Source organism: Protomyctophum parallelum (assembly GCF_964188405.1).
Source record: "Protomyctophum parallelum genome assembly, chromosome: 2".
In the NCBI taxonomy this organism is placed as follows: domain Eukaryota; kingdom Metazoa; phylum Chordata; class Actinopteri; order Myctophiformes; family Myctophidae; genus Protomyctophum; species Protomyctophum parallelum.
The window spans coordinates 40200951-40218474 of record NC_139699.1 but is presented as its reverse complement, the minus strand read 5'-3'; the positions used below and the strand labels follow the sequence as shown (position 1 = coordinate 40218474).

The following is a 17524-nucleotide window of genomic DNA, read 5'->3' as shown; positions in this document are numbered from 1 at the left end:
TCCTACATACTTACACCTAGCAACCCCATTCTAGCCTACTTAGGTTCATCTTACGGTGGACATGTTTGCCTGAAAAGGAATCTTTGAAATGTTTCATAGTTTTAGAAATATAGTGCTTTCAAATTTGAGACATTTAACATGGGGCTCAATGGCAGCTCTATAGGCACGTCAAAAGTCACTTTCACCTAGAAACTCCATTCACACTTTTTATTATTCAGCTTTCTGTGGAGACACATGCTGGAACTTTTTTTTATTTTTATGTTTTGTAGTTTATGAGTTATTTAACTTAAACGCCCAATGCATTCTCTATGGCAATCGCAAAAAATTGCGCATGCTACTAGTCCTACATACTTACACGTAGCAACCCCATTCTAGCCTACTTAGGTTCATCTTACGGTGGACATGTTTGCCTGAAAAGGAATCTTTGAAATGTTTCATAGTTTTAGAAATATAGTGCTTTCAAATTTGAGACATTTAACATGGGGCTCAATGGCAGCTCTATAGGCACGTCAAAAGTCACTTTCACCTAGAAACTTCATTCACACTTTTTATTATTCAGCTTACTGTGGAGACACATGCTGGAACTTTTTTTTATTTTTATGTTTTGTAGTTTATGAGTTATTTAACTTAAACGCCCAATGCATTCTCTATGGCAATAGCACAAAATTTGGCATGCTACTAGTCCTACATACTTACACCTAGCAACCCCATTCTAGCCTACTTAGGTTCATCTTACGGTGGACATGTTTGCCTGAAAAGGAATCTTTGAAATGTTTCATAGTTTTAGAAATATAGTGCTTTCAAATTTGAGACATTTAACATGGGGCTCAATGGCAGCTCTATAGGCACGTCAAAAGTCACTTTCACCTAGAAACTCCATTCACACTTTTTATTATTCAGCTTTCTGTGGAGACACATGCTGGAACTTTTTTTTATTTTTATGTTTTGTAGTTTATGAGTTATTTAACTTAAACGCCCAATGCATTCTCTATGGCAATAGCACAAAATTTGCCATGCTACTAGTCCTACATACTTACACCTAGCAACCACATTCTAGCCTACTTAGGTTCATCTTACGGTGGACATGTTTGCCTGAAAAGGAATCTTTGAAATGTTTCATAGTTTTAGAAATATAGTGCTTTCAAATTTGAGACATTTAACATGGGGCTCAATGGCAGCTCTATAGGCACGTCAAAAGTCACTTTCACCTAGAAACTCCATTCACACTTTTTATTATTCAGCTTACTGTGGAGACACATGCTGGAACTTTTTTTTATTTTTATGTTTTGTAGTTTCTGAGTTATTTAACTTAAACGCCCAATGCATTCTCTATGGCAATAGCACAAAATTTGGCATGCTATACTAGTCCTACATACTTACACCTAGCAACCCCATTCTAGCCTACTTAGGTTCATCTTACGGTGGACATGTTTGCCTGAAAAGGAATCTTTGAAATGTTTCATAGTTTTAGAAATATAGTGCTTTCAAATTTGAGACATTTAACATGGGGCTCAATGGCAGCTCTATAGGCACGTCAAAAGTCACTTTCACCTAGAAACTCCATTCACACTTTTTATTATTCAGCTTTCTGTGGAGACACATGCTGGAACTTTTTTTTATTTTTATGTTTTGTAGTTTATGAGTTATTTAACTTAAACGCCCAATGCATTCTCTATGGCAATCGCAAAAAATTGCGCATGCTACTAGTCCTACATACTTACACGTAGCAACCCCATTCTAGCCTACTTAGGTTCATCTTACGGTGGACATGTTTGCCTGAAAAGGAATCTTTGAAATGTTTCATAGTTTTAGAAATATAGTGCTTTCAAATTTGAGACATTTAACATGGGGCTCAATGGCAGCTCTATAGGCACGTCAAAAGTCACTTTCACCTAGAAACTTCATTCACACTTTTTATTATTCAGCTTACTGTGGAGACACATGCTGGAACTTTTTTTTATTTTTATGTTTTGTAGTTTATGAGTTATTTAACTTAAACGCCCAATGCATTCTCTATGGCAATAGCACAAAATTTGGCATGCTACTAGTCCTACATACTTACACCTAGCAACCCCATTCTAGCCTACTTAGGTTCATCTTACGGTGGACATGTTTGCCTGAAAAGGAATCTTTGAAATGTTTCATAGTTTTAGAAATATAGTGCTTTCAAATTTGAGACATTTAACATGGGGCTCAATGGCAGCTCTATAGGCACGTCAAAAGTCACTTTCACCTAGAAACTCCATTCACACTTTTTATTATTCAGCTTTCTGTGGAGACACATGCTGGAACTTTTTTTTATTTTTATGTTTTGTAGTTTATGAGTTATTTAACTTAAACGCCCAATGCATTCTCTATGGCAATAGCACAAAATTTGCCATGCTACTAGTCCTACATACTTACACCTAGCAACCACATTCTAGCCTACTTAGGTTCATCTTACGGTGGACATGTTTGCCTGAAAAGGAATCTTTGAAATGTTTCATAGTTTTAGAAATATAGTGCTTTCAAATTTGAGACATTTAACATGGGGCTCAATGGCAGCTCTATAGGCACGTCAAAAGTCACTTTCACCTAGAAACTCCATTCACACTTTTTATTATTCAGCTTACTGTGGAGACACATGCTGGAACTTTTTTTTATTTTTATGTTTTGTAGTTTCTGAGTTATTTAACTTAAACGCCCAATGCATTCTCTATGGCAATAGCACAAAATTTGGCATGCTATACTAGTCCTACATACTTACACCTAGCAACCCCATTCTAGCCTACTTAGGTTCATCTTACGGTGGACATGTTTGCCTGAAAAGGAATCTTTGAAATGTTTCATAGTTTTAGAAATATAGTGCTTTCAAATTTGAGACATTTAACATGGGGCTCAATGGCAGCTCTATAGGCACGTCAAAAGTCACTTTCACCTAGAAACTCCATTCACACTTTTTATTATTCAGCTTTCTGTGGAGACACATGCTGGAACTTTTTTTTATTTTTATGTTTTGTAGTTTATGAGTTATTTAACTTAAACGCCCAATGCATTCTCTATGGCAATCGCAAAAAATTGCGCATGCTACTAGTCCTACATACTTACACGTAGCAACCCCATTCTAGCCTACTTAGGTTCATCTTACGGTGGACATGTTTGCCTGAAAAGGAATCTTTGAAATGTTTCATAGTTTTAGAAATATAGTGCTTTCAAATTTGAGACATTTAACATGGGGCTCAATGGCAGCTCTATAGGCACGTCAAAAGTCACTTTCACCTAGAAACTTCATTCACACTTTTTATTATTCAGCTTACTGTGGAGACACATGCTGGAACTTTTTTTTATTTTTATGTTTTGTAGTTTATGAGTTATTTAACTTAAACGCCCAATGCATTCTCTATGGCAATAGCACAAAATTTGGCATGCTACTAGTCCTACATACTTACACCTAGCAACCCCATTCTAGCCTACTTAGGTTCATCTTACGGTGGACATGTTTGCCTGAAAAGGAATCTTTGAAATGTTTCATAGTTTTAGAAATATAGTGCTTTCAAATTTGAGACATTTAACATGGGGCTCAATGGCAGCTCTATAGGCACGTCAAAAGTCACTTTCACCTAGAAACTCCATTCACACTTTTTATTATTCAGCTTTCTGTGGAGACACATGCTGGAACTTTTTTTTATTTTTATGTTTTGTAGTTTATGAGTTATTTAACTTAAACGCCCAATGCATTCTCTATGGCAATAGCACAAAATTTGCCATGCTACTAGTCCTACATACTTACACCTAGCAACCCCATTCTAGCCTACTTAGGTTCATCTTACGGTGGACATGTTTGCCTGAAAAGGAATCTTTGAAATGTTTCATAGTTTTAGAAATATAGTGCTTTCAAATTTGAGACATTTAACATGGGGCTCAATGGCAGCTCTATAGGCACGTCAAAAGTCACTTTCACCTAGAAACTCCATTCACACTTTTTATTATTCAGCTTTCTGTGGAGACACATGCTGGAACTTTTTTTTATTTTTATGTTTTGTAGTTTATGAGTTATTTAACTTAAACGCCCAATGCATTCTCTATGGCAATCTCACAAAATTTGACATGCTACTAGTCCTACATACTCTTATAACCACATTTTCGATCGTACCAACACCACAATCGCACATGGTGTACCTCAATATCTCAGGCCACTCACAGCGAAAAAAATATTTGCATTCGACTTTTACTTTTTGCGATAGAGCAATTTGTTCGGGCATAGTTTCCCCCCATTCAGGACCATTGTAAAATAGCAGACCTTCAAGTTGCGCGCCACTCATAGTGCTGGCAGTCTTTTACACTTCCACAGCTGAGACATATAAGGGCTTAATTACAGGGCTGAAATTAAAGTTACAAGATCTCAATGAGTTGCTCTGCGATACCTTGTGGGCTTGTAGGTCTGCTATTTGTGCAATTGGATGGCCTTTACACAGCTCTCGCAAGAGCACGCACGCACGCACGCACGCACGCACGCACACACACACCCTGTCTTCCTATTGGCTGGCCTTTACACAGCTCTCGCAAGCGCACGCACACACACACGCACACACGTTTATAAAAAAAATACTTTCAGAAAAAAATATATATATATATATATTAAAAAAAATTAAAAAAATTAAAAAAATTAAAAAAATTAAAAAAAATTAAAAAAATTAAAAAAAAAAAAAAGTTTGCCTGAAAAGGAATCTTTTTCATAGTTTTAGAAATATAGTGCTTTCAAATTCACAATTGGGCTCAATGGCAGACATTGGCACGTCAAAAATCACTTTCACCTAGAAACTGCATTCACACTTTTCTTACTGTGGAGACACAAGCTGGAACTTTTTACTTTGAAATGTTTTATAGTTTCTGAGTTATTTAACTTAAACGCCCAATGCATTCTAGTCTGTGGCAATAGCACAAACTTTGGCATGCTACTAGTCCTACATACAAAATGATGAAAAACGAGGATTAAAAAAAATAATCAAACTTTCAAAAAACGATGGGCTATAACCCATGTTTTTTTTTCATTTTTTTCAAATCCTCAAAAATGATGAAAAACGGCGTGCTATAGTATGCCGTACGGTATGGGCTATAGCCCATGGTCAAAAATGATGAAAAAGGAGGATAATTTTTTTTTAATTAAAAAAACGATGGGCTATAACCCATGTTTTTTTTTTTTTTCATTTTTTAAAAATCCTCAAAAATTATGAAAAACGGCGTGCTATAGTATGCCATACGGTATGGGCTATAGCCCACGGTCAAAAATGATGAAAAAGGAGGATATAAAAAAAAATCTAAAATTAAAAAAACGATGGGCTATGAGTTTATAACCCATGTTTATTTATTTTTTCATTTTTTTTAAATCCTCAAAAATGATGAAAAACGGCGTGCGATAGTATGCCTTACGATATGGGCTATAGCCCATATCCTCGAAGTGTATAGCGGTTTATGAGAATGGGTGTTGCGGAGGATGAGAGGCATTCCTCTCATCCTCCGCAACACCCATTCTCATACACCCATCCCCAATGCATTCTCTATGGCAATAGCACAAACTTTGGCATGCTACTAGTCCTACATACTTACACCTAGCAACCCAATTCTAGCCTACTTAGGTTCATCTTACGGTGGACATGTTTGCCTGAAAAGGAATCTTTGAAAGGTGTCATAGTTTTAGAAATATAGTGCTTTCAAATTTGACACTTTTAACATGGGGCTCAATGGCAGCTCTATAGGCACGTCAAAAGTCACTTTCACCTAGAAACTCCATTCACACTTTTTATTTTTCAGCTTACTGTGGAGACACAAGCTGGAACTTTTTACTTTGAAATCTTTTGTAGTTTCTGAGTTATTTAACTTAAACGCCCAATGCATTCTCTATGGCAATAGCACAAACTTTGGCATGCTACTAGTCCTACATACTTAAACCTAAGTACCAACTCCATTCTAGCCTACTTAGGTTCATCTTACGGTGGACATGTTTGCCTGAAAAGGAATCTTTGAAATGTTTCATAGTTTTAGAAATATAGTGCTCAATGGCAGACATTGGCACGTCAAAAATCACTTTCACCTAGAAACTCCATTCACACTTTTTATTATTCAGCTTTCTGTGGAGACACAAGCTGGAACTTTTTACTTTGAAATGTTTTATAGTTTCTGAGTTATTTAACTTAAACGCCCAATGCATTCTAGTCTGTGGCAATAGCACAAACTTTGGCATGCTACTAGTCCTACATACAAAATGATGAAAAAAAATAAATAATCAAAAAACGATGGGCTATAACCCATGTTTTTTTTCATTTTTTTCAAATCCTCAAAAATGATGAAAAACGGCGTGCTATAGTATGCCGTACGGTATGGGTTATAGCCCATGGTCAAAATTGATGAAAAACAAGGATAAAAAAAATAATCAAAAATTCAAAAAACGATGGGCTATAACCCATGTTTTTTTTTTTTTTTTTTTTAATCCTCAAAAATTATGAAAAACGGCGTGCTATAGTATGCCGTACGGTATTGGCTATAGCCCATGGTCAAAAATGATGAAAAAGGAGGATAAAAAAAAAATCAAAAATTCAAAAAACGATGGGCTATAACCCATGTTTGTTTTTGTTTTTGTTTTTTTCAAATCCTCAAAAACTATGAAAAATGGCGTGCTATAGTATGCCGTACGGTATGGGCTATAGCCCATGGTCAATAATGATGAAAAACGAGGATAAAAAAAAATCAAAAATTAAAAAAACGATGGGATATAAGTTTATAACCCATGTTTTTTTTTTCTTCATTTTTTTCAAATCCTCAAAAATGATGAAAAACGGCGTGCTATAGTATGCCTTACGATATGGGCTATAGCCCATATCCTCGCGGTGTATAGCGGTGTATGAGAATGGGTGTTGCGGAGGATGAGAGGCATTCCTCTCATCCTCCGCAACACCCATTCTCATACACCCATCCCCAATGCATTCTCTATGGCAATAGCACAAACTTTGGTGCACATGCTGGAACGTTTTACTTTGAAATGTTTTGTAGTTTCTGAGTTATTTAACTTAAACGCCCAATGCATTCTCTATGGCAATAGCACAAACTTTGGCATGCTACTAGTCCTACATACTTAAACCTACCAACCCCATTCTAGCCTACTAGAATCTTTGAAATGTTTCATAGTTTTAGAAATATAGTGCTTTCAAATTTGAGACTTTTAACATGGAGCTCAATGGCAGATTTTGGCACGTCAAAAAATCACTTTCACCTAGAAACTCCATTCATACTTTTTATTATTCAGCTTACTGTGGAGACACATGCTGGAACATTTTACTTTGAAATGTTTTGAAGTTTCTGAGTTATTTAACTTTAAATTTACAATGGGGCTCAATGGCAGATATTGGCAAGTAAAGATTTGAGTGAGGTTTGGACCCACTACTACTACTACTGAACTTTCGTTTAAATGTCACATTGATCATATTGTAAGAAAAGTTAACTTTAGTATTGGTGTTCTTTATCGCTCTAGAAACTGTTTTACATTCTCAGTCAGGAAAAGACTAGTCATACAGCTTATTTTACCGATACTCGATTATGCAGATGTTGTGTATCTAACCGCATCTAAAACAAACCTGAATACTCTCAAGATTGTATATAACAAACTGTGCAGATTCATCTTAGGTTGCCCTTTTACAACTCACCATTGTATCATGTATGAAAATCTTCAGTTGCCCTCTCTTACTGTAAGAAGACAGTGTCACTGGATTCAGTTTATTTTCAAATGTATACACCTCAATTATCCTCAATATCTCAAACAGTTTCTAGAACCACCCACTACCAATTACCAACTGAGGCATTCCATTCAACCTTATTTTTCTGTTCCCATAGTCTACAATACATTAGGTAAGAACGCATTTATGTTTAAAGCTCCCTCTGACTGGAACAACTTACCAACCAATATTCGAACCATTTCTGTTCAAAAGTGCGCTGTCTTCTTACCTTACGACCTCCTGCACATGCCCATGATGCCATGATGACTATTGCTCAACTTATTTATTCCATTTATTTATACACTATTATATTACATACCTGACTTAGTGTATTTATAGTTACTCGCAATGAATATATAAACAGTGTATATGTGTTTCACGTGGATACGTATGCTCTGGATATGTACATATGTGTTTAATCAACTGTACTCTAATGCTGACCAACGGAGTGACAGTCATATCTGACAGAACAAATGATCCATCTCTTTGCTATTATACTTATTGTAATACCCTGTTTTTTGTGTTTTGTATTTTGTGTTTGTTTTGTTTTGTGTTTTAGTTGTTTTAGTTTTTATTTTTATTTTTTCTCTTTTCTCCCTTTTGTGTATTGTATTGTATTGATGGTAGTTAGGACCCTCTCGAAAACGAGATACTGTATCTCAATGGGGTATTCCTAAATAAATAAATTTCAAACAAACAACAACATCCAGATCATGCAGCCAGTGTGCTAAGTCACTGAGCTACTTGCTACCTGCCACAACACAGTTTGCCTTTCCCTTTGAGTAACAACACTTAAAAAATAAAATACAAAAAATAAATAACAGGAGATTTGTCTATTATTTCTTGTGCTGTTGTTTATCTCTAGAGGTTTGAATGCTTATGAACCACAATGGAAACAAGTCTCTGGCTCTTCTATCATTATCTTTTTTGCTTTTTGTACACAGCAAGCACAGTGGCTCACTGGGTACAGAGCCTGCCTGGGAATAAGGAGGCCACAAGTCCTGGCTCTGACATAGTGCCCCAAGATCATGAAAAAATGACATACTATAGTATGCTGTCTGAAACCATGAACTGTAGGCCTATCTCGTGATTTTCATCTTTTTTTCAAATCCTCCAAAATCACGAAAAACGACATGCTATAGTACAGTATGCCGTCCGAAACCATGGACCTCAAAAATCAGTATGCCCTCCGGAACCAAATTATGAGAAAAATTATAATTGGGCTCAATGGCAGATATTGGCACGTAAAAAAAAAATTCACTTTCACCTTTCATGGCAAATCACTTTCACCTAGAAACTCCATTCAGACTTTTTGTAATTCAGCTTACTGTGGAGACATGCTGGAACCTTTTACTTTGAAATGTTTTGTAGTTTCTGAGTTATTTAACTTAAACGCCCAATGCATTCTCAATGGCAATAGCATAAACTTTGGCATGCTACTAATCCTACATACTTATAGTAAGGGCATTTTATCAGGTATTTGACCAATCTGGGAACTAAATCGTTACCAAGAAATTTCTTCACCAATGTGTTTCTAAAGGTGTCTAATAGCATGTACTAAAAGTTTGAAATTCAACTCCCGGGGGAAATTTAGTTATTAGCATAATATGTGACCATACCCATAACATCCTATATAAAGAAAGAAAGTCAAAATTTCATCATTCTTTCAGTAGCATGTGACATATGAAACTCGGGGGTTTTCATGATTCTGAATCCATTCCAAGCATTAGTTTTGCACAAAAACACTCATTGGGAGGAAAACGGCCATAGCCGTCATCACAAACGTGATGAGGTCAGCACATTTGGTCAAGTGGATATGGCCTAATTTAGCCCAAGGAGTGTTTTCTGTGCAAAACTAATGCTTGGAATGGATTCAGAATCATGAAAAACCCCTAGTTTCATATGTCACATGCTACTTAAAGAATGATGACATTTTGACTTTTTGGCCTTATATAGCAGGGGCCCTCAACTAGAAATGATGAAGGTCCACAAATATTTTTTTTAATAAGACCGAGGTCCGGTCCCATGCGCGGCGTCCATCGGAGAGCGGGGCTCTATGCCCCTTTAGTATGGTCAAGCCAAGCTTATACAAATCAGATCCCCTTCCAACCAACCAATAATGGGGTGCAGAGTGCAGGCCCGGAGTGGAACTCCAAATCCAAATCACACTGCGCGAGTGCGTAGCGCGCGCCAGAATTTTGGGGGCCCTTGGGGGACATTTTGGGGGCCTTTGCAGCAATTTCACATGAGAAATGTACCATCTGATGTTATTTATATTATTAACTTCTTCCCTCCATTAACATAAGACACACAATGTAGTTGTGCTGCAGCAACACTGCCTGAATTGAATTGAAATTGACTGTGGCTGGCCTGGCCTGAGCTTTTTTTTTTTTGCCTAGGGTCCGCGGTCCGGTCGTGGACCGTGGTCCGCCAGTTGAGTACCCCTGTTATATAGGATGTTATGGGTATGGTCACATATTATGCTAATAACAAAATTTCAATAATCAAACTTTTCGTACATGTTATTAGACACATTTTGTGTGTGTGTGTGTGTGTGTGTGTGTGTGTGTGTGTGTGTGTGTGTTTTTGTGTGTGTGTGTGTGTGTGCGCGTGCGTGTGTGCGTGTGTGCGTGCGTGCGTGCGTGCGTGCGTGCATGCATGCGTCATACAGAGGCCAGGCTGTGACTCCATCTTGGGTTCAGAGGAGCAGGAGGATGCCTGCATGGTGTGTGGAGGTCACAACAGCACCTGTCTGCTTCACAAGAGTGTTTACCAGAGCAACAGCCAGGAACCAGGTAGGTCATGTAAGACACGCATGCACACACACACACACACACACACACACACACACACACACACACACACACACACACACACACACACACACACACATTTAACATCTTTATTCACGTTCACATTTAACAATAAATTCTTGAACACAAACAGTAGTAGAACTCGGGAAACTCAACATGCACTACGTTTTTCAGGATACAGACAAACAGACACACGCACAATCTGTATCCATTGCGCTAAGTACTTATTGCATCAGAGTATTACTATTAGCTCGCCCATCATGTGTTATTTATCAGCCAGTCACAGAGCTCTTTGTTGTGATAAAGTGAGATTAACTACCGGGACAGTTCTACTGAAGAATAACACTGCATGGCTGCCTTCCTAGCTAGGTGAATTAGTCCTCAGGCTGGATGATGAGATGAGATGAGATGAGATGAGATGAGATGAGATGAGATGAGATGAGATGAGATGAGATGAGATGAGATGAGATGAGATGAGATGAGATGAGATGAGATGAGATTTAGTGTACTTGTACTGTACATTGACAATAAATCTCATCTCATCTCATCTCATCTCATCTCATCTCATCTCATCTCATCTCATCTCATCTCATCTCATCTCATCTCATCATCCAGCCTGATGACTAATTCACCTAGCTACAACAAGTCATGCTTTATAAAAGACTCCTTTCCCATTCAGTGTTTTACAGTTGCATTGTACAAAGTCTGTCTGTGGAGCTTAATTCCTCTGGTGGAGTGCATGTGAACATCGCTAAGCCTGGAAAAGTAATTGCATGCATAGTTTGGCAGCCAACATTGTTTACAATCCTGCAAACCACTGACTTTATCTCCCACTGAATCGGTATACACACACACACACACACACACACACACACACACACACACACACACACACACACACACACACACACACACACACTACAGTATACCGCTGCAATTCGAAACATGCGCTCATGAGTTTGAATCCCTTTTCCCCATACTGTACATGTTTTTGTAGTGTATATTTGTATGTCTCTAAATGTTCTGATGAATTGAAAATGGTGGACCCTGTTGTAAACAACCTGGTGTAAATGCTTTATCATGGTTCGTCCACAAGTATTGACTTGTGCTTTCATTTGAAATGTACCCATTTTACATACTGTGTAATAACAATTTCATTCAATCAATCAATCATTCAATCAATCAATCAATACAGCCGAGTACCTCCAGCAAGGACTGTGATATTGTGTGCAAAATATTTGTAGGGATAGTTTACCCAGGATTCAGGAAATGAACCCAATTGAGACAACTCCGAGTGGTGGTCACCGGGGGGGAGTTCCAGACCTACAGGAACGCTGGCCTGATTCCCGCACCGCGTCCGAAACGGTTGAGAAATGACAGAGTTATACCGTGTGGGGGTCCCTCTACTGTACCCTCTACTGTACTGTACTGTACTGTACTGTACTGTACTGTACTGTACTGTACTGTACTGTACTGTACTGTACTGTACTGTACTGTACTGTACTGTACTGTACTGGCACACCCGAAATCACCATAATATGGTGTTTTTCACTACCTGTGCGCAACCTAACACACACACAAACACACACGCACATATTAACTGTATATATTATATACAGTTAATATGTGCGTGTGTGTGTGTGTTACGTAGGTTGCGCACAGGTGGTGAAAAACAACCATGCTGTTTTCGTGCTCAGACGCACCCACCCAGCCAGGCACAGCCAGGCACCCACACACATAGCTCCGTAAGGGAGTGGTTGCACCACTCAAATTTGTTTTGGGGTGAACTATCCCTTTAACCAATTACCATACATACTGTACATGTAAAGACATTGCACATCCACTCACCTGTTATGTGTTATATTTTCAGATTTCTAAATCTCATCTTCCAGTCAGCAGTAGTCTCTCAAGTCAGCGTGGGCATAGAAACACGCACGCACACACGCACGCACGCACGCACACGCAGAGAGAGAGTACCTAACACCTCAGGCGTGTGACTTGGCCCAGAGTGCAGGTCTTCAACAGTAGCCTCTTCAGACGGATCGCTGTGTGAAGTCCAGAAAGGAGCTGACAGATGGAGTGTTGGCCATAATGGCTCAGATTGAGCGAGAAGAAAACAGCCTGATAATGGCCCACTTTGTTTGGGTGATCTCAGCAGCCTTGGGGAGCTTTCTGTTCTTTCTGTTCAAATCGCAGCTGCATTTCCTAATAGGAGAGAAAAGGCTGATGGATGCTGGCAGCACAACAAGTGCTCCTATCACAAGGTCAGAGGCGAACAGCCCAAGAGCTCACATCAAACTGTGTATACCACCGCCAACAAGGCACTTCTAATTCTTATTCCTTTCTCTGAGCAGAAAGAATACATGTATTACACCTTAATAAATTGAACCACACGGATGAACTTTTGCACATAGCTTCTCTCAGAAACCGGTGAACTGGAGCAACCACAGATCTCTGCTTGTAGGAGGTCACACAATGAACAGAGTCAGCCCCTTTTGGGTTGCCTTTCACACCATAACAGCAGGGAAACCATAGAGCTATTGAAGGCCTTTTTGTTTTGGCTTGCCACTGAAATATCGCCTGTCCGGTGAATGACTGATTTTGTCTCGCTCACAAATTGTGTTTCTCTCTCACCCTGCCCATGAAATGAATCTTGATATGTAAATCATTACATATGTAGGCCTATATCACCTACTGTATGTTTACTTAGCCTATATTATGAATTATCTTGTGATTATCTTCATAGATCAGATTGTGTAGAGCGTAGAGCACCGAAGTGTAGAGTGTAGAGCATCGAAGTCTGAAGTAATTTACACATGCTACCTGTGTCAAGTTTTTTTCCCCATTCTGAATTCCCATAGACTTTTTTAATATAAAATAAGAACTAAATAAACAATGATCCTGGTGGTTTCACTCATATGGATATTGATATATATGGACCAGAAACAGACTGTATCAAATATGAGTGACTGACTATCGTAAACTATACTATAAAATACTACTCAAACTAGTGCTGGTTGTCTAGGCTAGGACCCGCCACAGTGGTTTCCGATTAGAACTTAACCGGGATGCCGAAACGTCCAATGCAACGATATCTGGGTTGCAGAGCCACCTCCCCGACAATATATAAATAAAGTGTATTAATATCGCCAAGATAGTTTGTTCATTTTTGGACGACAATTCGTCTCACACATTCTAAGATGAACCAATGTTATTCTCCATAGCGAAATTACTTACGCAACCCAGGGGGTGAACGAGTGACGCCAGGACTTGGGTATACTGTGATGATATTACTGTAAAAATGGCCTGCTGGCATGCTGGGTGAATTGTCTGGCAGTTACGGATTAGTTCAAATTGATAGCAGATTGTATAGTCTGCCGGCCCTTCAGCAAGAAACCATACAGTATGAATGAATCACTGCAGCCAGCAGACCCAGCTGGGTTACTCAATCATCTTCTCAAAAGGCTGTGCTGCAGGAGATTCCAAGTTGGCGTTGATTTTGACAGCAGATTTGGATAGTTTGTCACCTTTTAGTGAAATGTTTTTGTTTTAGTCTAGTTTTAATTGACTAAATATAATATATACAGTTGATTTGTCGACAATGTTTTTATTTCAGCTGGCCTTGATTGCTTCGTAATGCCTGATTTATACATACACCCAAGCGCAACCAAACATAAAATGACATGTCTTTTTGTTCTACTGGATCTCCTCCACTAGTTCCTCCCTAACATTTTAGTTTGTATTTGTTGACAAAATTGTCAATAGCTTAGTTTTTATTTCGTTTTCCTATATGAAGAAAGGTAGTTGATGAAATCAACACTGGGAACTATACATACAGTATGAATGAATAGTCATAAATTACTCAATCATCTGAACTATAGGTTATCCAGGTTGGCATCCACTCATTCCCATTAGCAGTGAGAGTCAGGAGTGCTGCTCCTCAGTTCATGCTTGTGTCTCTTCAGGAGGTCGTTTTGGATATAATGAGGTGGCCATGATCCCTGCGGGAGCCACTCACATCCGAGTCACTGACAACAGCAGGAACTATCTGGGTAAGGTTCCAATGGTCACGCGCACGCACGCACGCACGCACACACGCACACGCACACACGCGCACACACGCACACACGCACACACGCACACACGCGCACACACGCACACACGCACACACACACACACACACACACACACACACACACACACACACACACACACACACACACACACACACACACACACACACACACACACACACAGGTTGTTGATTCCCATCTGGCATCTGGGCCAACTACTTAAGTAAAAGTATCAATAGTGCAATGTAGAAGTAACCTGTAACAAGTATAAGTCCAGTATAAATCAATGTACTTGAGTAAAAGTACAAAAGTATTGGCGTCAAAATGTGTTTCAGATATACAAACTGTTTGAAAATAGCAGATCTACAAGCTCACAATGTGTTGCGAAACGACATTTTGTGAGCTTGTAGATCTGGAATTTTCAAATGGCCAAAATGTATACAGGGCTGAAGTAGGTAATGTATATTTTGTAATAATAATAATAATAATAAAAATCTATAATACAAAGTAACTAGTAAATAAAGTTTTCAAATAATTGGAATAAAAGTACAATATTTGGATCTGAGAGTGGAGTATAAGCAAAAGTAATGGAAATTGGAAATACTCAAGTAAAGTAAAACAAGTACAGTACTTGAGTAAATTGACTTAGTTACTTTCCACCACACACACACACACACACACACACACACACACACACACAGCTGATGCCCATCTGGTATCTGGGCCAACTGGGTGTTTTCCCAGTCCGCAAGGGCAGCTATTCTCATTCACACACTTCTGAGACCAAAATACTACGGCTGTGTGTGTGTGTGTGTGTGTGTGTGTGTGTGTGTGTGTGTGTGTGTGTGTGTGTGTGTGTGTGTGTGTGTGTGTGTGTGTGTGTGTGTGTGTGTGTGTGTGTGTGTGTGTGTGTGTGTGCGTGCGTGCGTGCGTGCGTGCGTGCGTGTGTGTGTGTGTGTGTGTGTGTGTGTGTGTGTGTGTGGCGTGTGTGCGTGTGTGTGTGGTGGAGTGCACTGTGATCTTGAAATGGAACACCCGTAAAGAAGCTTCATCTGACTACTGGGGATAGACAGGTGAAAGTACTTATTCTTTGTCATAATAACACGATGGAAAGGTATGCTCCTGCCTCCTGCTCTGGCCATTTTGACACAGCACCCACACCCCACCAGCAGGGCACATTTAAACACCCTTTTTCTTTTATTATTACATTAAAATTAATTTAATTCAAGTTTACCGTGTGTTATTGTGCCAGTTTAACCACTTTCAGTCTGGTGTCCCTAATTGTCATTACTGTCAAAAATGTTCAAAGGTTTCCCAAACTAGTATGAAATCTGCCTCAAATCAGAGTGTCGGCTTTGTACACTCACGTCGGCACGACAATTATGAAGTGATCGCAAACAGCTGATCCATCCTTAATTTTGTTCCGAGCGTTAATAAATGTGACGGCTGAAATCAATCTTGCACGCCCTATGATTGGATGGGCTTTTGGACGACCAAACAACGTATGGAAACAGCCAATAAAAAAGTTTCCCCCTCGCTCGGCACATTTGGCATTCGAGCGACGCGTTGGGTTTATCCTTAAATGAGGACGGAGACGAGGAGATTGCATACCGTAACTCGAGAAAGACATGCGCTTGCTGTAGATTGCAGTAGCCTACCCGTTGGGAGACTTGACTCTCTAGCTGCAGCACTTCAGTCTCCCTCAAATGTCCCTCAAATGTCATGAAACTATTCCAGCACAAGCAGCACAAATCCTTGCATGTATCAGGCCTATGACTCATGCAAAATGGTTTAAATGGCTTTAAGCATCTAACTTGCAACATTGTTTTTAATTGCACGATTTTAATTGCTTGTACACATGGAAATATGATATATCCTACCAATTTCATAGGACATGCCTTTACAAAATATTTTGTTTTTCCACATAATAATAATAATAATGTATTAGTTTTATATACATTTTAGAAGTGAAAACATATGTTTTAGATGCCTGTGACAGCCTGTCAGCTGGTCAGACAATGCTGCTCCGCTTTTCTACGACAGAAAAACAGGTGAGGACAAAGCCTACGACAGCTCCCGACCTGACGTGATATTTGGCCGGGCGCAGGTTCAAGTTCAAGCGGGAATGATAAATGCCGAAAATTGTGGTGATTCTGCGTTATTTATAAAGCACCTTTCGAAACAATGTTAAGGTGCTGTACAATGGACAACATTATAAAACGATCAAGTTAAAACAAGGTGCATAAGAGCAATAACACAACAGGAAGTAAAAGCTAAATATTGACCTGCACAAATGGGTCAGATAAGAATTTCATGAGACAAAATGCTTACGAAATAAATATGTTGTTAAATATGTTTTAAACAAGTAGCAAAGATCTCTACAAGCTCACATGTCACAATGTTGTGAGCTTGTAACTTGTATATTTTGTATATAACTTGTATACTCCCTGACGTTATGTTTAATGTTGTAGATTGAGTAGGAGAGCAAGAGCAGAGCATATTCACTAACACCAAAAGGTGGGTTTATTATATCACGTTCAAAGGAAATAAAAAGGCTTGTGGCCCATTTTCAAGACCACTCCAACTTAAAAAACTATACCCACAAGCCACAGGCCAGCTCTGCCCACAGGTTGGCATTTTATCACACCAATATAATATATTTGAATGAATATATGTGTGTGTGTGTGTGTGTGTGTGTGTGTGTGTGTGTGTGTGTGTGTGTGTGTGTGCGTGCGTGCGTGCGTGCGTGCGTGCGTGCGTGCGTGCGTGCGTGCGTGCGTGCGTGCGTGTGTGTGTGTGTGTGTGTTAGTACCGATCAATTTACAATTTACAATTTAGGCATTTAGCAGACGCTCTTAATCCAAAGCGACTTACATTAAGCAAGAACAAAAAA

The 17524-nt window shown here is 39.0% G+C and overlaps 1 protein-coding gene across 2 annotated transcripts in view; it reads left to right on the top strand.

The window, feature by feature from the left end:
• The window catches only part of adamtsl5 (ADAMTS like 5), a 65079-nt gene that overhangs the window by 35368 nt on the left and 12187 nt on the right, over positions 1-17524 (top strand). For both annotated transcript variants that reach the window (XM_083759635.1, XM_083759636.1), the window contains exons 7-8: positions 10417-10540; positions 14524-14610. In XM_083759635.1, coding sequence (XP_083615761.1) covers positions 10417-10540; positions 14524-14610 — 211 coding nt within the window. The remainder of the gene's footprint in view (positions 1-10416; positions 10541-14523; positions 14611-17524) is intronic.